This window comes from Emys orbicularis, chromosome 1 (genome assembly GCF_028017835.1).
Source record: "Emys orbicularis isolate rEmyOrb1 chromosome 1, rEmyOrb1.hap1, whole genome shotgun sequence".
In the NCBI taxonomy this organism is placed as follows: Eukaryota; Metazoa; Chordata; order Testudines; family Emydidae; genus Emys; species Emys orbicularis.
In genome coordinates, this window is record NC_088683.1 from 85822920 (window position 1) to 85845670 (window position 22751).

Sequence of the window (22751 nt, forward strand, 5' to 3'; positions counted from 1 at the left end):
GTATTCACAAAGTTGGGTCTACAAACCAATGTCCAAAAATCAACCTTAACTCCAGTACAGCGCTTGGTGTTTATAGGGGGCCAATCTCTCCCCAACACAGATTTCACAGCCTGACCACTCTGAGACAGTTCAGACCAGCCCACAAATGTCAGACATTGCCTCCAGCTTCTTGGGCATGTGGTGGCAGGCATGTTGGTAATATCTCATGCCAGACTACAGAGGAGGTGCCTACAGACATGACTCAATCTGTCTACAGACCAAACACAGACAGATTATACAAACCTCTGTTAATGCCCTCCAGGATCACACTCCCTGGAGTGGTGGAAAGACCCAACAAATGTCTGTATGAGGGTCTCGTTCACACCCCCCCACCCCCACACACCCATTGCTTCTGATTTATGGACACATCCATAATAGGCTGGGGAGCACATGTGAACAACCTCAAGACTCCGGGCAAGTGGTCTCCCACGGAGGCGACTCCCCATATTAACCTACTCAAATTCAGTGGTCAAATGTGTGTGCTCACTTTCTCCCACTGATCAGGGACACTCTCACAAAAAATCATGACAATAGCGTGCATGTACTCAAAAACTGCCAAGGGGGGCCAAGTTATCCCCACTGTGCACGGAAGCGCTAAAGCTATGGAATTGGTGCATTTGCCACAATGTTTTGATGTCCATGGCTTACCTACCGGGAGTACAGAATATAACAGCAGACAGTTTGTCGTAAGTTCTCACATGACCACAAGTGGGAAATGAACCCAACAGTACTCCACAGTATATTCTATCAATGGAGGAACCCCACTGATAAACTTATTCACTGCTTATCTGAACAGGAAATGCCCACTCTATTGCTCCATAGCCAGACTGGGAAAACACTTGTTAGGAGACTCTCTGCGTCTCCCATGGGACAAGGGCCTCCCATACTCCTTTCCCCGTTCCCTCTGCTGCAGAAGGTCCTGATAAAAATAAAAAGAGAAAGCAAACGTTATACTGATTGCTCCTACCTGGCTGAGACAGATGTGGTACCCATACCTGTTACAGCTTGCAATGAGTCCATCAATCCCTCTTCAACCCACTCCTTACCTCCTCTCACAGGACAAACTCTCCATCCAACCTGCAGATACTCTGGCTCCAGGCTTGGCTCCTTCATGATTCCAACACAGAGCTACTGCTCTGAGGAGATACAGGAAGTGCTACTAAACAGCAGAAAATTAGCTACCCACCTCACTTACCTGCAAAAATGGGCAAGGTTTCAGGTTTGGTCCAAACAAATCACCCTGACATCATCTGTCCTCCCCATGATGTTGGACTACATACTAGATCTCAAGAGGACAGAGCTATCCCTCAGTTTGCTCAAAGTACACCTTGCGGCCGTAACAGCTTTCCATCAACAGATAGAGGGATACTCTGTTTTCACTCACCCGGCTACAAATAGATTCCTCAAGATTTTTCCAAACCAGACACCCCATTCCAACATGGGATCTAAATCTAGTTTTAAAGAGCCTAACTAGACTGCCCTTTGAACCTGTGGCCACGTGCTTGATTACCTACCTGTCAACAAAGATGGCATTCCTAATGGCCATCACCTTGGCAAGGAGAATAAGGGAGATTGCGGCACTAATGGCACACCCCACCCCTCCTTCATTGCATTTAAAGACTAGGTCACTCTTAGGCAATATTCAAGTTCATCTGCAAGCCATCCTCATCTTGTCACATAAACCGATGCATTCACCTCCCCCACCTTTTACCCATAGCCTCACCATGACAACAGGGAGGTTATACTACATATACTCAACTTTAGGAGGACCTTGGCCTTTTATTTTGACAGGATGAAGGCCTTTAGGAAATCACCACAGCTCTTCCTCTCCATTGCAGAAAGGTCAAAAGGCTCTGTGATATCAGCCCAGAAATTCTCCAAATGGGTCTTGAACTGTATTAACCATTGCTGTCATGCTTGCAATAGATTATCTCCATCTGGAATCCATACACATTCCATGAGATCGGTTTCCATGTACGTTGCCTTCCTCAAGAATGCTCCTATCTCATAAATTTGCAAGGCAGCAACTTGGGCATCTGCTCATATATTTGCAGAACACTATGCGATAGCATTGGAAGCAGAGTCTCCAGCAATCTTCGGCTCCACAGTGGTGTCATCCATAAAAGACTCTACTCTGAAGACCCAACCTCCCATCAGAGATACTGCTCGGGAGTCACCTACAGTGGAGCACCCATAGGGACACTACTCGAAGAGGAAGTTATTCACCTTTTGCAGCAACAAGGGTTCTTTGAGGTGTGTCCCTGTGGGTGCTCCAAAACCCATCCTCCTCCCCTCTACTTCAGAGTTCTCAATGGAGACTTTGCGGTAGAGAAGGAACTGAGGGTGGTTTACCCATGCAGCGCTAATTAGCCTCAACACACAACACGAGGGAGAGCACATGTGTGGGCCAAACAGACACTGCTACCAAAGATCTCCAATCAGAAGTGTAGGGACGCAGACACACCTAAAGGGGAGCAACCATAGGGACATAATCTCAAAGAACCATCATTATTACACAAGGTGAGCAACTTCCTCTTCTCATGCTGAAAACCGGGTACCAAGGCTCCCTTCCTGCTTTATGGCGGAGCCAAAACCTTTTTATCTTCAAACCCTGTTAGTCTGACATACTGTATGTGTGTCTCTCTATTCCCCCCCGCTCCTGGGAAAGAATATTCTAGATTGCTGCTCAGTGTCCTTCCTCAGTTAGGTCCTGCTGACCGTAGAGTCTTAAATAGACTTGCTCCAAGAAGCAGACACCTAAGATGGCATTGAACTCAGGAAAGGATGACCTGCCAGCTGATCTCACTCCTGTTACAAGACAGGAAAAACAGAAGCTATCTAATTTCTCTGAACAATTTGTTTTATGTACTTTTGTCACATCCCTTCTTACTCATTTCCTAAAGTAAATAATCCCAGTTTCCCCCTTCACTTCATACTTGTTACTGCTTCTTGGAATCCCTCTATTTCTGCAATATTATTTTTGAGATGGGGTGACCAATACTGCACAAGTATATAAAAGGTATTATAAATTCTTACACTCAATCCTATTCCTGTGCATCTTAACACTATTTTTTTTATACAACTGCACCTAGAGCAGATGTCTTCATTGAGCTGTCTACAGTGACACTTAGGTTCTAAATTAACACAAGGAAGAAACCTTGTAAAGAGTATGAGCACTTCAGTTTTCCCCCTCCCATGTGCATTATCTTGCGTTTATCAACACTGAATTTAAATTCTCATTCTGTTGCCTATTTGCCCAGTTTGCTTAAGTCTCTCTGAAGTTCCTCAGTCCACTCTGGTCCTGACTAATCTAAACTGAGTTATCTGCAAATTTTGCTACCACACAACTTGCTTGAATTTCCTGGAGGCACCCTGTTTGTTGTTAACCCTTCTTTGGTGAAAACTGACCATTTAATTCTACTGTCTTGTTTTCTAGCCAATCTCTTACCTATGCCTCAGGACTTGCACAAGAGGCTACTAAAAATCAGGCAGGACCTTTTTGGAAGTCTAAATTTGTTAACCGGTTGTCCTATATCCATTACTTTTTACTGACATGATCAAAGAATTCTAAGATTGGTGAGACATGATCTTGCTTTGTAGAAACCATGCTGATTTAGATCAGTTACATCATGATCTCCTAGGTGTTTGAACTAATTAAAAATAGAACAACCCTATTTGCAAGGTACAAGTGTAAGACTTACTGATCTGTAATTCCCTGGATCACCTCTAAAGCTTTTTCCAGACTTTCCAATATAAAATGCAGCTCTCCTATAATATAGGCTAAAAGTCATTTGCAGACTCAAGCCTGAGTTGCTGGAAGATTTGACTTGACTAAAACTGCTAAATGATTAGACTAATATGTTCTTTTAAAACATATTACTCTAAGCCAGCAGTTCTCCAGCCCACTTGTGTGCTAAAGGGCGTGGCCACGCAGGTCCGGGTCGCCCAGCGCTGTGAGGTCCGGGCTGCCCGGTCGGGCAGGGTGGGTCGGAGTCACTGGCTGGCCCCGCACGGTGGGGCTAACGCCCAGCCCCATATAGCCAGGTTCAGTGTTGGGGCTGCTGTCGGGCCCCCCACCCAGGGCTCCACTCCTGGCCCCACTTTGTGGAGGGATCTCTGGGTTGGAGGCGCTGGGCATGGAGGGTGGGGGAGGAGTCTGTGGTTTTCAACCTGCGGCCCAAGTAACATGCAGCCCACAATTATAAATAGGTTGAGAACCGCTGCTCTAAGCAGTTGAATACTTCCTACCAATTCAAACTGATTTTGTAAGAAAGTCCCTGTGGCATTTGACATAGGGAGGAGCCATACTGGTGTATTTGTAGTGAAGTGCGCTAATCTAACTCTGCCAGACTTCTGGAACCCAATTTAACATGGTCTGTCAGACTAGGGTGCTTTAGAGTCGGGACAAAGTTGAGAAACAAGCAAGCAAAACAAATCTCAATTTACTTAAAGCTTTTCTGGATCAGATGAAACATAACCGAACTGTATACTAAAAAAGTTGTCAATAGGGTAGCTTCTGGAATGACACCATTTTCTCATTTCTATGGAATTCCAATTGCATGACTCTTGTTTTACATTTTTCTGACTTTCTCAAATGACAAATATCTTGGTCCAGTTAGAGAAGAGAACCAACAGGTTTCCTTTATGAAGAAAATACATTTGCCTCAACTGTAGCCACACTCTCCATTAACTTTACTTCCAGTAAACTCTCGTTTTTACTACAGAATAGCTGGTTCTTTCAGACTTCAGATTCTAGGAGTGGCAAGAAGAGAACTTCTTTTGGAGAAAATAAAAATGAATACTTCTGATCTTGTACAATAAAGTTTAGAATTGCCACATGCTAAAAAGGGTATCATTAAAAATACAGGTTTCTGTATTTCAGGCAATTTACTAAATTGCCAAGTTTTACTTATAGGGTACGTCTATACTACCTGCCGGATCGGCGGGTAGTGTTCAATGCAGGGCCTGCTCCAGGCACCAGCCGACAAAGCACGTGCTTGGGGCGGCACATTGGGGCAGGGCGGCGCTTGATTTTTTTTATTTTATTTTATTTTATTTTTTTGGATTTGGTGGCGCGGCCCTCGGGGTGGGGGCTTCGGGCGGCGTGGTGCTGGGGGGGCGGGGCTTCAGGCGGCGCGGTGCTCGGAGGGGGAGCGGGGGCTTCGGGCGGTGTTCGGGGGGCGGGGCTTTGGGCGGGGCGGTGTTCGGAGGGGAGGCGGGGGCTTCGGGCGGCGCGGCGCTTGGTGGGGGCGGGGCTTCGGGCGGGGCGGCGCTGGGGTAGCGGGGATTTCAGCGGCGCTCGCGGGGGGGAGGTACGGCAGGGCGGCTCTCTCTCCTTTTTTGCCTGGGGCTGCAAAAAAGTTAGAGCTGGCCCTGGTTCGATGTATCGGAGATTGATTTCTCACGTCTCGTCTGGACGCGAGTGTAGCCCAGGCCATACACTGGGAGAGTAGACTGGTCAAATAAGAATGTCTGGGCAGCTGCACTTCATCAGAGCAGAACAACCAGAGAAATTCCATCTGAAGTTACAATAGACGCAGGGCCCTCCAATGAATTACATAAGGCAGTAAATATTCTGAGTCTCAGCTGTATTGTTCAGTGGTATACAAAGGATTATTTAGTAAGTATGCTCAACAGAAGGCTCACTGCAGTCTTCATTGAGGGTATGACTACACTACAAGCAGCTACAGCAGGGCATATGTGGCGCTGCAGCTACGCTGCTGTAGCATAGATACTTATTACAATGTCAGGGTTTTTCTATTAGTAAATCCACCCCCTTGAGAGGTGGTAGCTAGGTCAATGGACGAATTCTTCCATCAGCCTAGCTGTATCTACAGTGCGGGTAAGTGAACCCAACTCCATTAGGTAGGGTGTGAAACTGCCAACTGTGAGCAATGTAGCTAGGTCAACCTTAATATTTAGGTGTTTAAAAAAATAAAAGTTTTTTTTATAAAGTGTGCTCAAAGCTGTGTAGTAATAGTTCTAGCAAGTTGTTATGCATTCAAAGCAGCTGGCTGTGTATTCTGCAGTAACTTCAGGCCCAATCTTATTACTAAATTAGTGGCAAAACTCCCATTGCCTGGAATAGGACTGAGCTCAGTTCTAATCTTCCAAAGATGCTTCATAAAGGACACCAGCCATCTGCCTTTGTTTAAAAAAATAAATAAATAAAAATAAACATAAAAATTGTTCACTTTAGTGGTTGAGAGCTCACTATAAAGCAATATGCAGTGTCTCTTAGCAGCTTGTTAAAACCTCTACTCACTTCTGTCTCCTGTCTGAGCTTCTCATTAAAATCCATCTTCTTCCTTAAATATCTCAAAGGCATAAGACACCATCAATTATTCTGATTCTTTAGCTAGTACAGGAAATAGGGAATGAAGGCTAGAAAATTATTTTACAGTACTAGGAATTCATGTATTATATACATTATATCACAAGGCCATAGTTAAGCCTGGTATACAGTAGAAAACTAAGTTGGCTTAAATACATCGCTTAGGGGTGTGAAAATCCACAACTCTGAGTGGCCTACTTAAGCCGACCGAACAACCAGTGTTCCATCAGCCTAACTACCACCTCTCCCCCCAAGAGGAGAACCCTTCCTATTGGCATAGGTCGCATTTATGCTGAAGTGTTACAGCAGCACTGCTGCAGCTGCAACATTTCAAGTGTACAAAAGCCCTTTGTTATAGCCTCTTCTGCAAATGGGTTTGCTACCCTTGAGTCGTAAAAAAGTAATCTGAACAAACTGCAAATCGAAACCTAAGTGTAAAGCATAAATAGTGCCTCTTCACTGGAAATATCTCAAACTACTTGTACATATGAAACTGGAGAAAACTAGGTAGATAGTGATTTCTCTTGTATGTGAGGTGTGCTGAGAAGCTATTTCTAAAATAAAACTCTGAATTTTAGCATTGTAGCATTGCTAACTAGAAAAATAGAGATGTAAACTACAGGTGTGGGGATCCCGAACGTAGGTTCATGCATGACTTAAATCTGTATTTGTGAACCATGTACAATGTAATTATTATGTCCAGATTGTGTGAAGGCAATTCATATAACTCTGCTTGTCACATCAAGTATCCTAAAATTGTATTAGAGTCCTGCCTTTTGATTTACCCTAGCTGTTGACAGTGTTCTTGGACATCACTAGCTGGACTTCTACTTCTTATGGAATGACTATTGACCTGTTAAAGGGGTTTCTGTTGGTTCTTTAGTTTGACTTTATTGCTCAGCCTTGGTAAAGTATGCTTCTAATACTTCCATTTATTTCATTCTACTCACCTTAACTCACTGTGTCCCCCATTTGGTTTCTTACTAATGTGTAAATAGCTTACGAGGAACGTGGCAAATAAAATAACATTTAGGTCTAGATGCATATGTGACGTCAGCTATTCTTTGTTCTCTGCACTTTGGTGCTAATATGCTCTTGCCCACCACCTTAAGTCAATAAGATCAAATATGTATCTTCCTATTCCTATTAGGCCCACAAATTATTGAATAGACAGATTTTTTTGCCCCACAAGCATATTCGGATGCCAGAAAGTTTGGGGTCATTTTGAAGTAATATAATGGTGTCTAGGTAAAATTTCTCTATGAACTAATTCTACAGTATCTTCTGATAAAATTGTGTAATCCATTTTTATATGGCTTGTAACGACTCCATTACAAAAGCACAAGTCAGACTTCAGCTTTGAACTAAAAAAAACCCTGACATGGTAACACTTTATTCTTTTTCTTCTCTTGTAGGCTGGAGTAAAGGGAAAACTAGGCAGACTGCTGGGGATATTTGAGGTGAGCTATTTAAAAACAAACAACAACAAAAACCAAACCCACATACCTAAATACAGATGTGTCGACTGTGCAAGTTGATAGGCTGGTGAAACCAACATCTGTGCAGTAGTACCAGATTTGAAGTTCTCCAAGAAAGTCAAGTGTTACTTGTTTTAATCTTACAAAGTAGATTTAAAGTGGTTGGAAAAGGAGGTGGGGAAATGGGCTTGTGCTTTTTTGCTTCTCTGATGTGTAGGGCCTGGAAAGTAAAAAGTCTTCAAGATGTTGGAAATCCAGGTGTTCTCTTCCCTATTTTCCTGGAAGAAATGTATGGATATCTGAAGAACTAATAGGTTTGACACTTGGAAACCAAAAAAGTGAAACCAGACTGACCGGGGAGAGGCTTTTTAATTCAGACTAAACATTTTCTTCAACACCCAACTTTCTAAAATAGCCATAGAGCTTAAGGCCAGAAAAGACCACCAGATTATCTGGTCTGACCACCAGTATATCAAGGTCACTGAACACTACCCAGCCACCTGCACACTAAAAGCCCACTGGAATTAAACCAAAGTATTACTGCCCTCGTAAGACTTCTCTGTTGTATGCCACATAGAACAGGAGAGATGGCGGTGAAGCAGTGCCTGAAGCCCCTGAAATCAGAGAATGAGACCCAGATGATTCTAGCAAGCGACTAGTCCCATGCTGCCGGGGGGGGGGGGGGGGGGGTTGGTTTGTTTTTTGTTTTTTGTGTTTTTAAACAAACAACCAAAAAAACCTAGTCACTGCTAGTCTGGCGGCGGGGGGGGAGGGATTCCTTCCTGACCCTGAGTATGGGCATCAGTTAGTTGTTGAGCACGTGAGCAAGACCTGAGAGAATGCTTTGATACCACGTTAGACCACTGGCCAATACCATCCAATGTCCCTTCTCCAGTTGTGGCCATCTCTGGTGCTTCATATGAAAGACAAAAAAAAAATCTGTTAAAATATCAGTGGGGGCAACTCAGATTCAATACCTAGTCCTTTTAAGGTCTCTGAGAGCTTTCAGTCCATTTCCTTGGTTTTACTTTTGGCTTCACGCAAGACAAGATTGAACATTCTTAGTATATTGGAGATTTAAAAAATCAATTCTAAAAATCAGGCTTTCTCAAAAGCGCAAAAAAAAAAAAAATTCCTTTGTCCTTGAAGTGTGGGTGACAAAGGGACCCAATCTAGTCAGCTTGAGTTACTTTTTAACTTCTGGTACGACAACTGCATCTTCCAATTTTTATAGTTTGACAGTCACTATTATCCTATTTTTAAAAAATGTTTCCCCTGATGCTTTGTGGCAGACCCACACAAATGGGGAACTGATGATACAAAATAATGTCAAATGCTCACAAAGAATTGGAGAATAAAACCTCTAATTTTTGCTATAGTTACTTTAAACTTAGGTTGCAACAGTAGCAGGCCAGATATTAGGTTCTTTATCCCTTTAAGAGTAACAGATCAATAGTTTCAAAGACAAGTGGAGTCTTCCCCTGCTCCACAATCAAAGCAAAGCTTGAGTAGATGTGTTAATTATATCTGCCATATAAAAGCCTTGCCAGGTACTTGTAAATAAATAGCTTACGTGTTGAACATATTGCATTGACTGGCCATTGTATGAAAACAGTTTTATTAGGAGAAGGTGTTCCATATAAAACTAATGGTTGCTGTCTGGCACAGGAAATTAACTTATAAAGAAAGGTAGAGTGAATTACATCTACTACAAAAGGTTCTAACGTGATAATTTTACCATTATTTCATGGCTGAAATCTAACACATGCACTTGAACGCCTTGCCAGTATGAAAAATAAGCGGTGTGATCTTAAACTAAATTGGAGTAAGTAAAACGATAGATGAAATTTGTCAACAAGAAAATAGTCTCAGTATAAGTTTGCTTCTTTAAAGAAAATTAATGTTTAGGATTACAGATTGTTAAAGAATAGATTTAAAAATTACAAATCTTATTTTACATAGACCCTGAAAATAGTTCTCAATTTCCACCTTATTTACCTCCCGAAACTATGCCTCTCAAGGACTGATTCTCAGACAGTAGCTTGGCTGATGACATAACACACCAAGCAATGCAGTGAATGTAGCTCTATTTTAGATGGTGGTTATGCCAACTGTTTCACAAGTTCTGAACTGAAGTCCTAACAAGTGTTTAGAAACCTATAACTGCCTCAGAGGAAGACAAACATAATATACCTTGCATACTTCGATATGCTATACCATGGAGAGCAGAAATTCCTTGAGATAGCTGATAGTAAGCTTGGATATATAGTACTGATGTTCAGAGTAACTTTTAGCGTAGCTAAACGACAAGTGCTTCTATTTTAATCTGACTCTTGTCTGTTTTCCATATTGTGCAGCAGTCAATCCCATAGGTTGATGATACCCGGTTTCAAAATTTCCACAGTCATGTGACTGTCAGATTTGTTGAACTGCAATGACTGTTGAACAGTTATGAATCAACAAATAAAAAACTAGAATTAAAATTAAAACAAATTCACTTGATTGTCAGATATTTAGTTTTAAGAACGAGTTAAGATATGGCTTCATATACAAATATGGCTTCAATGTCTAAATGATGTCTGAGTACTCGCATTCCTAATTTTTTTCTTTCTACTTTGAAAACCCAAATGGCTTCAAATTTTCTTCCTTCTTTGGATCTTAAATGGCAGTCTGAGTAGAGACATACAAATTTTCTATGTGGTGGTATGAAATATATTGAGAGAGGCACTCAGATTACAAAAGTTCAGAATCAAATATTAGGTGGAGTTTATCTGGAGCAGCAACCTGCCCGTGAACAGACTTTTAAAAAAAAAAAAATGCATTTTATCCTACTCACAGGCTGAACGACAAACTTTGAATCAGCTAAGACATAAATGGCCCAGGGATACACTTCCATCTCTGGAAATGGCAAAAATCTGTCTCCCATACTTAAAATACCTCTTTCACATTCCATGTCAAATGCCACCAACAGAAGTTGGACCAATAAAAGATATTACCTCACCCACCTTGTTTCTCTAACATCTTTAACAGTACAATACACTTACCTCTTGAGGAGGATACTGTGGAACTGATTGATGCCTAAATCACGTGGAGTGAGGCAGAGAGATTACTGCATCTGCCATATCTACTTTAGCTGTAGGTTTCCAGAAATCAATAAAATGCTAATTGGTGAATATTTTCTCCCAAGTTCAGCCACTGTTCACGCGAGTGTCACCATAGTATCCAAATATTTCAGAGGTAAACTAGATATGCATGAGATCCCTAATAGGTAGCCTTTTTGGAATCTTCTGTGCTCTTTTTTGTTCCTAAATTTGTATAGGTTATATACACAAACTATCATTTTGGTACAAAATCTTACTCAGATAGGATTTGTGGCATGCCCTAAAGGTCGTCAAATTTGGATTAGCCTAATTGCAGGCAGCCTGTTCCTCTGGATCCCCCCTCAACTGAGAACACCCAAAATATTCTTTGGTACCTCTATTCTTTGGTTGCTTCCACTTTATTGCTCAGATTGTTTTATAGTGTAGCCGTGGCATTTCTTTTAGGCTACATCTAATACTATAGGACTCCTAGGCCTGGCTACGCAGCTGCTTAAGTCAATGTAAGTTACGTCGCTCAGGGATGTGAAAAAATCACCCCACTGAGCGATGTAGCTTATATCGACCTAGCATGGTGTCTGCTCTGCACTATGTCAGCAGGAGATGATCTCCCACCAACTTAGCTTTCACCTCTCGAGGAGTTGGAGCACTGAAGTCAACAGGAGAGCACTCTGCCATGAACTTATCGCATGACCCACTAAATCAGTGCTGCTGCATCGATCGCAGCGGCACCAATTTAGCATGCAGGTCTAGACAAGCCCTAGGACTAGGTAACAACTGTACCATGTCTGTTTAGTTACTCATCCCTTATCTGGGTCTTCGGTTGGAGGCATGGCCGCACCTTAAACAGCTTCACTCCCCTAGATAACTGACTTCAGTTTTAGGGCACGTTGGATGGAGCTCCTTACCAGCTAATATATTTAACTTTCTAAATCGGAGGCAATTTGTAATGCCTCATCTCTAAAGCAAAGCTAGAAGGTAAGGAACCAGCCACTAAGTACCTCTTTTAGGAGAAGGGGTTAAAGCTAGGAGTTAAACTACATATTTGAATCGTGTGTTAGGTTGTTTTTGGGCAGGCATGCTGGACTCCAGTGGTAAAGCAATAAAGATGCCTACACTGTGAGGACTAAGTTGACTGAATTGGAGACGTTCCCTCTATCACTGTTGCAGTTACATGGCTAACTACACCATTTTGCCCCCTTTTTAGTCTGAATGTGCCCACCTTAGGTGTTTGGTTTCTTGTCCTTACCTGTCCCTGTGTGGAATTTCTCAATTCTTCTACCCTTAGACTGGGATCTGGGTACACTACTGTACTTGCTTATCAGCCTGCAGCTCTAACAGGGTTTTAAGAATTGATGACAGTGATGTTGACCAACAACCTTCTTAGAACTTTTATTTAGTAATTAGAACAAAACATTAAATTATTTAAAACAGACTACATATGCACAATTAGGGCATGTCTACACGAGACAATACTGCATGGCAATCTAATACACTGTAGATTCACACCTTGGCTTGCCACACAGTAACATCCTGTGTAGATAAGTCAGAAGTTTCATACGTCACTACAAACCAAGTTAGATGGTTCAGTTTTGTTCCAGTAGCCAACTTAAATTCCCCTACAAACCCTCCTGTCTCTGATGCTCAATCTGTTTCTCTGTTCTACCTTGTTAAAACTGGCTTTGGAGCTCCCTAAAGAGCAGCCATTAAGGGTACTTACTTTGCTATTGTCCGTGAGGTAAGCTGTTGGGTGACTAGGGAAGAAGGAAAGAGGCTCTAATAGGTTAGTGGGGTCTGCTAACCAGTCAGACCTCCAGGGTGAAAGAAGCATTCTGTTATATAGTAGTCACCTGTGTTCCCTCTAAGTTACCCGGTCGGGCAGCCGCCCAGGAGTGATTCAAGTGCCACACACTTGATTAGCAGAGCTGTGCACAATCCGGTAGCTGTGTTCAGGTGCCCCCTTCCCCCCCTTCCCCTGCGAGTGCACTGCTTTTCAGCCACATTGCTCCTGCAGCTGCTCCTGGGATCCTCCTGCTGGCTGTGCAGGGTGGGGAAGGGGGGTGCTGATGTCAGGTGCTACCCCCACCCCATACCCCATCTCTGCAGAGCAGGGGAGGGGGGGACATGGCTCAGGATAGAAGCAGGAGAGCTTTCAGTGAGTGCCTTAGAGACCATGCACGGCGTCTCTCAGAAACTTTCCCAGCAGCCAGCACACACTCACTCTCTCTCACACTGTCTCACACTCACCTCCCAACACATACTAGTTGTTGTTACTTCTTGGTACTTCCTGCAATGCACCTATATTCTCTAATTTTATTCTTTCAAAGTGTTATTTTAGTGTTTTGACTGGTCTATGCATTTTCATAATTTTTATTTCTTACACTTAAATTTACTTCTTTGGGTAGTGAGTTCTAAAATGCTTAAACTGTGCTGGCTGGAGTAATTATCCCTATGGTAACTTATATATAGGTTTTTTGTTTCTACTGCTGGTGCACATCCGCACATTACCTTGGTGCACATAAAATTTATTCCACACATGGATGGAAAAAATTAGAGGGAACATTGACAGTCATACCTTACTATTGGTAGATCTAGATTCAGTATTAATTATTAAGGAGCACTCTCTCTTGCTCATGAATCCCTTGTCCATTTCACCTATGCTGAATGAAATTCTATAGTCTCCATTATACATGTGGTCAGACTAGATGATCATGATGGTCCTTCCTGGACTCTCTCCTAAGTGTAGATGTTTGAGCATTAACTAAATGAATATCATCCAGTTTTCACACCATAGCATCCACTATGCTTTCAATTTTGATTCTATTCAATATTAAGGGTGGCTTTCCTGTTTGATGGGAAAATGGAAGTTCAAATACTCTTGTGTTTAGTGCTGCAATAGTGAGACTTATGAAGGATTTTATAACAATATCGAGTATAGTCAATAAAAGAGTTGGTTTTGTTGTCCAGCAGATACATTGCACACCTAAATTATTTACTTTAGATTAAAGAACATGATTTTTAAAAAGTGTATGTCTTTAAAAATAACTTCCAAATTACTGTGAATTAAAATTTGTATTTCTAACATTCAAGCAGAACCAAGACCGGAAGCATAGGACTTACGTTTATGTTCTTACAGTGACTGAAATATTGGAAGACTGGGAGGATTCAGTTAATATAGGCAAGTTTGTTTTTATCCTTGCTATGTGCTAACTTTAATTATGAAGTGTATTTTATTTTCTAGAACCTACAACAGTGGATTCTTTTCTAAATCTGGAGAGATCCCTAATCTGTGGCAAAACTGAAATGATTGTAAATGTTTTCCTCAACTGTACAAAACTTAACCTTCAAATACAATATAGAAATAACACAATATATGAAGTAGGCCTTGTAAAGCAATAAGATGGGATAAACAGTAACTTTAGACATAATTGGAACTCCCAGTTGTCTAGTCATAATTAGTCTAGTCGTAATTGCAAGTGTTCAGAAAACGGGTACGTTTTATGGAAAACTATTTTTAGCAGATTTTTGCTTTTTGTTGAAAAACTTTCAATTTTTGTTTCCAGAAAACAAAAAGGTGTTTTGATTGTCATAAGAAAACCATGACAAAGCCATTATCAAACTTTAATGAAAAACTTTGACTAGCTTTAGTCAAACTTATACTTCATCACTTCTCTAGCGCTCGAGCAACGCCAATATTAGTCATAAGTAAGGATACGATTATATCATAAAGTCACGGATTCCGTAACTTTGAGACCTCTGTGACATTTTCTGCATCAGCCTCAAGGCAGCAGGGCCAGAGCTCTCAGCCAGCAGTGGGGTACCTGGAGCCATCTGGCTCCCCCTCCCAGAGTGGGGCTTGGGCTCTCTTTCCCCCTGCTTGGACTGCAGTCTCACACACCCCTCCCCCAATCATTTTTAGTAAAAGTCCTGGACAGGTTGCAGGCTTCTGTGAATTTTTGTTTGCCTACAACCTGTCCGTGACTTACTAAAAATAACCATGAAAAAAATCTTAACCTTACACATAAGTTATGTTCACTGGCTAAAGCCTGCTATGTTTAGATGCATAGAGTATCTAGTCCAGTGGTTCTCAACCCATTTACCATTGTGGGCTGCAAATGCAGTTCCCTGTGTTGTGGGCTGCATCCACACAATATGTACTACCTGTATGGCCCTGAGGATGTCCTATGGGCCACAGCTGTGTGCTGATTGGGCAGTAAGTGGCCCATGGGCTGCAGGTTGAGAACCACTGATGTAGTCAGTTTAGTTAAACAGCATTTTTTGAAATGTATCACATGACTACCCCTTTGCTAAATTTAATCAGTTACAGATATCCCTAACAAGTTAGCCTGCCTTCCATGTGGTTTTACCTAAATATTAACATGTTGCACTCATTGAGCAGTACGTTGGTCAGTTATCTGATGGATCACACAGGAATCTGCACCAAAACAGTATCCTTGGTTAGTAGATGGCTTTCCCATTTCAGGAATTGGAATTTTAATACTTTAACATAATACTATAAATTATAGAATTGAATTTTTTGCCATCAAGTGGTGTCAATCATGACCGTGTCCCTTTAAAAGAATGTTTTAAAAATTACAATAGCAGCACAATCTATGTAATGCAAGTTGTACAGCAAAATGAAAATAGAATTAACAGATTTTTCATAATGTTTTCAGTGTAGAAATAACTTTTATATTAAAACAAACAAACAAACAAAAAAAAACCTTAGTGCAAGGGTTCCCAAACTGTGATACGTGTACCCCTGGGGCTTTGCAACACATCTCTGGGGGTGGTGCGGGAGAAATTATGTAATGGTGGATTTTATTTATTGCATTTTCATAGTAGGCTACTCAAATGGAGCTTTAAAACTTTGGACATTTTGTTGCATAAAATATGGTAGTTTAACTTACTTCAAGATATACCAATGAGAACACAGATGCTGACGTACGGAGCCCTCACCTCCAGTCACCATACAGTGCAGGTTCATTTGCCCAGCAACTGTCCAGTGTACTGAGTTCAGAACTTAGAGGTTTTTTTCGGTTCTATACATCACACTATAACTATATCTATATGTAACAGTGAAATATGGACAGATGGCTGAAGACAGTGTTAAGAACACACAAAGTATTAGTGATGGGTATGGGGTATGCAGGCAATTGGTAGATCTGGAATGGGGTACACAATAAGAAAAGTTTGGGAACCTCTGCCTTAGTGTGTTTTGGTACTTTCTGGATCATTAAAGGTGTCACAATCATGTATTTTGTGGTAGCAAATACGATTGAATGGGTTAAAATAAATACTAGTATTCATTGCATTTTGGGATATCCTCCAGGAACACATTGACATCCGGATACAGTAGCAAAATTTTTGCAATTTTAGTGCAAGAGGATTGGGCTTGTGATTCAAGTCTGATATACAAACATATCTTCAAATATGAATGGTAAAGAAATACAACTTTTGTCAATATATTTGAAAAAAAATAGAATAACTTATACTTAACTAATTCAAATATTTTAAAAATATTTCTTAAAGGAAATGCTTCTTAGCAGCTGTGCTTTAGATGGCTTCATTTAGTCTTATCAGCTGAGACATGAGGTTTAAGAGCATTTTAGCAACTTAAAGGGGTTGCTTCAGCAAACTTCCTGGCTGCTCTGTTCTCACTGGCTCATCCTCAAGAGTTGCCTGTTTTTCCTTATCAATTACCAGTGCCTGGAGTTCTGCTACTAATCTATCCTCTGCCAAATGTCAGATGTTAAATTTACTACCCCTCTATCATCTTGAAGAGGGCAGATGAATAATGCACATGTTCCCTCTGGTATGTTTAAAATGAAATAGCTATTCCAGAATAACTTCAGGCATGAACACTTAGGGTACGTCTATACTTACCTCCGGGTCCGGCGGTAAGCAATCGATCCCGGAAGTGCTCACCGTTGACGCCGGTACTCCTGCTCCGCGAGAGGAGTACGCGGAGTCGACGGGGGAGCCTGCCTGCCACGTGTGGACCCGCGGTAAGTTCGAACTAAGATACTTCGACTTCAGCTACGTTATTCATGTAGCTGAAGTTGCGTATCTTAGTTCGAAGTGGGGGGTTAGTGTGGACCAGCCCTCAGAGTGGATTATGCTACCTTGGAAAAAGGCACTGCTTTCATAAGTGTCCACACAAGGAGTCATTCAGGAAGAGTTTGTGTAGACATGCCCTATGCTATAAAGAAGCCAACCATGAATTTGTCTGTTCCTGTTCCCAGCCATTAGGACTAGACGTCTTTGTTTTAAAGAGCATGGATTCTGCATAAACTGATGGACTGGATAGAGTAGGTATAGGACCTCTACAGAAGAGACCCTGTATCTAAAATGTTTTGTTAGCATCTATTTAGTTTCAATGAACAAGATAGATTTGACTAAATCTTTGTTGTCCAACTTTCTCTTGATGTCACTTCCCTGTTCTCCAGTTGTCAGTCTACCGGAGCGCAGACAACCTGGATTTCCAATGTAAAGAATCAAGGGGAAACAAACCTTTTAGGACTCTATACACTAAAGAGGGGGAGGCACAAAGATCACTTTTCCTCTGCTGCTCAGCTGTTACACCTGTGTTACATGCCATCTTCATTCACACTTGGCGGGGGCGGGAGGGGAGAGGATGCTTGATCTTAATTCAGTTTGTATTTTTGCTTTGCACTTGACCTTTAAGTTTTTGGAACTGGCTGTTGTAGCTGAACTGCTATTGAAACTTGTTTGTAACATATTTTTCTTTGATGTAAATTACTCATTCAGGAAGGAAAAGAGAATGGTTTAAAGTAGAAGATGCTATCAAGGTTCTTCAGTGTCATAAGCCTGTTCATGCAGAATACCTGGAAAAACTGAAACTGGGCTGCTCCCCAACCAATGGGAATTCTGTGGTCCCCAATCTTCCTGATAACTCTTTATATGTCACTTCTGCACAGACTTCTGGGTTGCCCTCTACTGTGAGATAAAAATTTGGATTACCTTTTTATTCGTGCGCCATCACAAGGTGGAGGAGGGGGGAATGTATTTGTGTTCACATGCAGACATCTTTGACTATCAGTCCTCAGCAAAATGTGTGAATACATCATAACATTCAGACACTAACTTCTTTTTTCCTTTTAACAATGTAAAATAGTATTTCAGCAAACTAAAGCCATATATGGAATTTTTTAAGATGCCTTAACTGGCCAGTTTTAAAAAACTATCAATATATAAACTTACACATCTGCTAAAAATAACAAACATCTGGGTTAAGTGGAACTTATTTCAGATTTTGGTTTAATTTTTTTTAGTCAGGTAGTCTTTAAAAAAAAAAAAAAAAATTTAGTGGGAAAATTCTTGAACAAATGGCAGTAACGTTTCTCTTAAACTTCCACTCAAAATGTACAATTAAAGTGCTAGATGACCTCTAAAATACTACCACTATCTGGGAAACTGAGCATACTATTCAGCTTAGATACATAATCATGACTACAATAAAGCGCTAAATACATCCAGCCAATCACAGCAAAGGATTCAAACATCAAGCAACATTTTTCCCTTTGTTACCTTGACCTATGGAATCTTAACATACAAAATGTAGTTGACAGCTTGAGCAAAGATTCGGAAAAGAGGCTCAACCATTGATGCTCTGTTGCTACAATTCCAAAAGCTGTTCAAAGACTTTTTTGTAGTACTTGGCCAAATATGCAAGAAATTCATAATTGTAGAAAGAGGTACATGAAAACTGAAAACATGCTGCTGCCCCCCTCAATGATCATTAAGTGTTGCCTTCCTCTGATATCTTAGCATTCATTTTTCTGATGGTGCGATCCCATAGTTTTCTAAGATTGTTCAATTAGTAAAAAATAGCATCAGTTTCTTCCAGTTTTGAGTCTCTTGTAGCTTCTGTGGCATAGAAGAACAAAGTACAGTGTTTGGAAGAAAATTATACCTATAAGGGAACAATGTGGCTAGGTCTAAGTCCATTAGCAAACTCGTAATCAAGAGGAAATGGCACTGTGGACTAGGAGCAGAAAGTGCTGGTATTGACATTTCAGTTATACCAAAATTTTTGTTACCTTATTAATGACTATGCTGGCTATCCCAATTAAAGTTGTAATACTAAAAATATTTTTGATCGTTCAAAATAACTGCTTTTGCTCTCTGAAGTGAAAGTAGAGCTAATGCTACAACTTAACTGGAGTAAACTTGGGATAGCATCCGGTCATAATTCCATTTCCCCCCCCCGTACCTGTCAACCAAAAAGGATGGAAACTGAACTTAACCAAGGGTCCCAAACATGTTCTTGCCACTGTGCCATTAAGACAGTTTTCTACAAAGAATGCCATCTAGCTCATGCAGATACTTTTGGAATTTTTAGGATCTAAATATTAATTCCAGCCACCTCTTCTTTCTGGGCAGAAAGCCAAAACTGAGGTTGGGGTAAACTTTGTGTGTCTTGTGAAGGCTGTTTTGGGTAAACTCATTCTTTTACATAGCATTTGAACCCTTTGTAAATAGTCCAACTGGTAAATAGTGAGTGTAAAATGGAAAGTAAATGTAATTTAAACATTTTGTTACTCAATACACAACTTCTACTTTTTTAGCACAAATTGTGTAAAATGCTGCTATAAATTAAACTTCTGCGTGCTGTTACACTTTTTTAGGAAAATATTGGTGCCACAAGTGATCCTTTTTGAAAAATGAGATCTTTGTGCCATATATAAATGCATTTAAACCATGGATAGTAATGTTTGAGGTTTCACCTTATGTAAACTGCTCTTTGAAGAGGCCATAAGTACTACTGATTAGAGATGGCCCTGAACATGAGCCAAAAAACAGAAGCTGCCTGAACTTTGAGGTGGGATGTTTTTTAAATCCCTAGATCAGCACTAGCCCTATGGTTCTAGTTCCAGGTCTCTTCTAAAACCGGAAGAGCAAGCATGTCTTCTGTGTATAGTTCAGATGCACCACAAAATGGTGGAATCATCATGAACAGTTGATCTCATGAGACTTCAGGTATTTGAGGGCCAAAATCTCAACAATTCATGAGATTTTAAACCCATTTTAATTCTTCTGATCTAAACACCACCAACATTGCCTAGCTTTTGTCCTGAAGGGCTTACAGAATTGAAAAGAGACTTACTAACTAAAACATCTAGAGAGCTGAAGTCGGGTGCTTTGAAAAGAATGTCTAATGTACAATGACAGAATGGTTTAATGGTAATAGAAACATCAGATTTTTAAGTTGATCTAATCTCTTTTTGAAACCGTGAACCATTTCATGTTTGTCATGTACATTGACACTCATTTTTGTGCAGTAGTCATTAACACATTAAACTGAGCTCATAACTGTGAGCCTTTTGAGAAGTTTTTGTTTGTACAACATAATCCATGAAACTACATACAAAAGTCCAAAGTAGTTACTTAGAAGCAGTTATGAACTAGAAGCCATCTCAAAACAGTTTCAGACTCCTGGAATTAAAAGAAAGCTCATACTTGTATAAGATATTAGTGGTAATGCATGATCTTATTTTGTAGCTCTCTATGTATTTGATAACTGTAAAAATGTACAGAATTGCTGTTGCTAACAAACTGTTGATTGCCTATAAATATTTTAATATTTTGGTTGCACACATTTGGACTGTTAATAGTGCCACATGAATTCTTAAATGCCATTTGTTGTACAGATCTCTTCAGTCTCTATGCAGCTTTCAAAATGAAGCCCTGTATTGTTCAATTTGATTTCCTATGCTTTTCTATTCACAGAACTTTGAAGTATGTGACAGTAAAGGTAAACTGACAATACTGTGCAGGCTCTTGCTTTAAGTATGCAACAGGAAACCATGCTAGCAAATTCCTTTTGTATGTTTGAGTCTTTTAGCAGTCTAAGTGAACCCTAAAGTTAAATTCTACAGAAATGGATGGTGTAAAACTTGGGATAAGGAGGATAAAATTTTGCATCAGCTCCTGCTGTCAAGATTATATATAGAAGCATATTACTGCCAGCAGTTTCCTCACGTTCTTACAAAGGTTTCCAGTTTGGTTTATGAAGTAACTAGTGGTGGTTTTATAGCTTACTGTGATGCATTATTTGTGCAAATAGGACTAGAATTTACATTTTTAATCCCCACCCCAGTGAGCTGCTGGCAGCTCTGATGCTTGCCTGGCTGTGTGAACAGAAAAAGGAATCTGATTTGCATCAATGGTTTTCCTGTAGCAGCCATGGTTTGGGATCATCATGACCTAAGATGAAATAGATGTGATATGTTATTGCCAATGGAAATAGCTTCAGCTCCACCTGAACTGGAGTTTTGTTACAATAAATACCTACTTAAAAATTGATGTTTTAACACTGCAAAAGTATCAAGTGTATTGCACAGAGACTGTTAAAGTGAAAAGCATAATTTGGTGACTTACTGCAGGCACACTAACTTTGCCCAAAGTTAGCCTATTGACAAGTCACGGTGGAGAAAATCAAAAGGAAAAACCTATTTGGTTTGTTTATCAACATGGTTCTGAGAAGAGAAATTTGAAGGAAAATCCCCTAACAAATTGTAAACATTTTGAACTGCTTGCATGGATTTTCTTTAAAGATTGATGTAAGAATTTTGACTTTTTATATTTGAGATAAATATCAAAATAAAATCTGAACTAGTGCTGTGAGTGTCATCTTTCAGTAGGCACTAGTTTTACCACAGATAGCAAAGTGTTGATATACAATGCTTATGCCCCATCTGAAAAGGGTTTGAGGACTGCTTAAATATAGCTCCATCGAGAACCTTTAACCGTGGTTAACCCTCTCCAGGCTCCAGTTCAAATGTTGTCGTAAATGTGGCCTAAAACTGACAGTCATGCTCCTGTTGTGTGTTCTGAATAGTCCAAGTAAGAGTGTGGGTACTAGGGTTACCATATGTCCGGGAAAATGCCGGCCGGGCACTTCCCCTCCCGCGGCTGCTCTGCTCCTCCCCGACTCTTCGGCTCTGTTTAAGAGCCGAGCGCTACGGGCAGCCCCCATGCCTCCGGACCCTGCGCCGCTGGAGCCCGGGAGGGGAAGTGCTTGGCCGGGGCCCGAGCGCTACTGGCTTCACAGTTTGCCGGGCAGCCTCCAGACCCTGCGCCCCCGGCTGGGCGCTTCCCCTCCCGGGCGCTTCCCCTCCCGGGCTCCAGCTGCGCTGGGGAAGCGCAGGCCGGGGGCGCAGGGTCTGGGGGCTGCCTGGCAAACCGTGAAGCCGGTAGCGCTCGGGCAGCCCTTTTCGCGTGGCGGGGAGTGGGAGGGGCAGAGTTGGGGCGGGGCTGGGGGTGGGAAATGGGCAGGGCCAGGGCCCTGTGGAGGGTCCTCTTTTTATTTGTTAAATATGGTAACCCTAGTGGGTACAACCCAGCAGGCATAAATTGGTCTGATGTACCTCCTATCTAACCTCAGCACCTGATAAAGCAGCATATAGATACAAACTAGAGCAGTGGGCCAGCAGTAGTTTTCATCTCATCCCTGACCCTAAACTACAGCCTTGCTCTTCTGAAAGCTGCTTCAGGAACACAATTGAAATTGGGCATGCCTTAGAGGTGAGAGGCATCAATAGGTCTTAACATCTGTACACAGGGAGGAAACTTACCTACCTCACAGGTGTCATAAAGCCAAATTTCCAGTGTAGTCCCCTACTGAGTGCAGGGGAAGTGCAGAGTACTTACTGGAAGGGGATCAACTACCATCTTCTCTAAAACTGTCAGAGCTGGGACTTCTGCATTTTTGGGGAGGTAAGAGGTGACATTCTGCCACATTTGTTCAAGGACATAGGCTGTGTTCAGTGCCTCTCA

The 22751-nt window shown here is 41.3% G+C and overlaps 1 protein-coding gene across 2 annotated transcripts in view; it reads left to right on the top strand.

Annotated features, from left to right (window-relative positions):
- Window positions 1-21588, top strand: part of NUDT4 (nudix hydrolase 4) — a 56136-nt gene extending 34548 nt beyond the window's left edge. The window contains exons 3-5 of one of the 2 annotated variants that reach the window (XM_065399283.1): window positions 7789-7833; window positions 14040-14131; window positions 17725-21588. In XM_065399283.1, the coding sequence (XP_065255355.1) occupies window positions 7789-7833; window positions 14040-14131; window positions 17725-17920 (333 nt within the window). In that variant the 3' untranslated portion in view covers window positions 17921-21588. The remainder of the gene's footprint in view (window positions 1-7788; window positions 7834-14039; window positions 14132-17724) is intronic. The other variant, XM_065399291.1, reaches the window with a different exon arrangement.
- Window positions 21589-22751: the final 1163 nt, after the last annotated feature.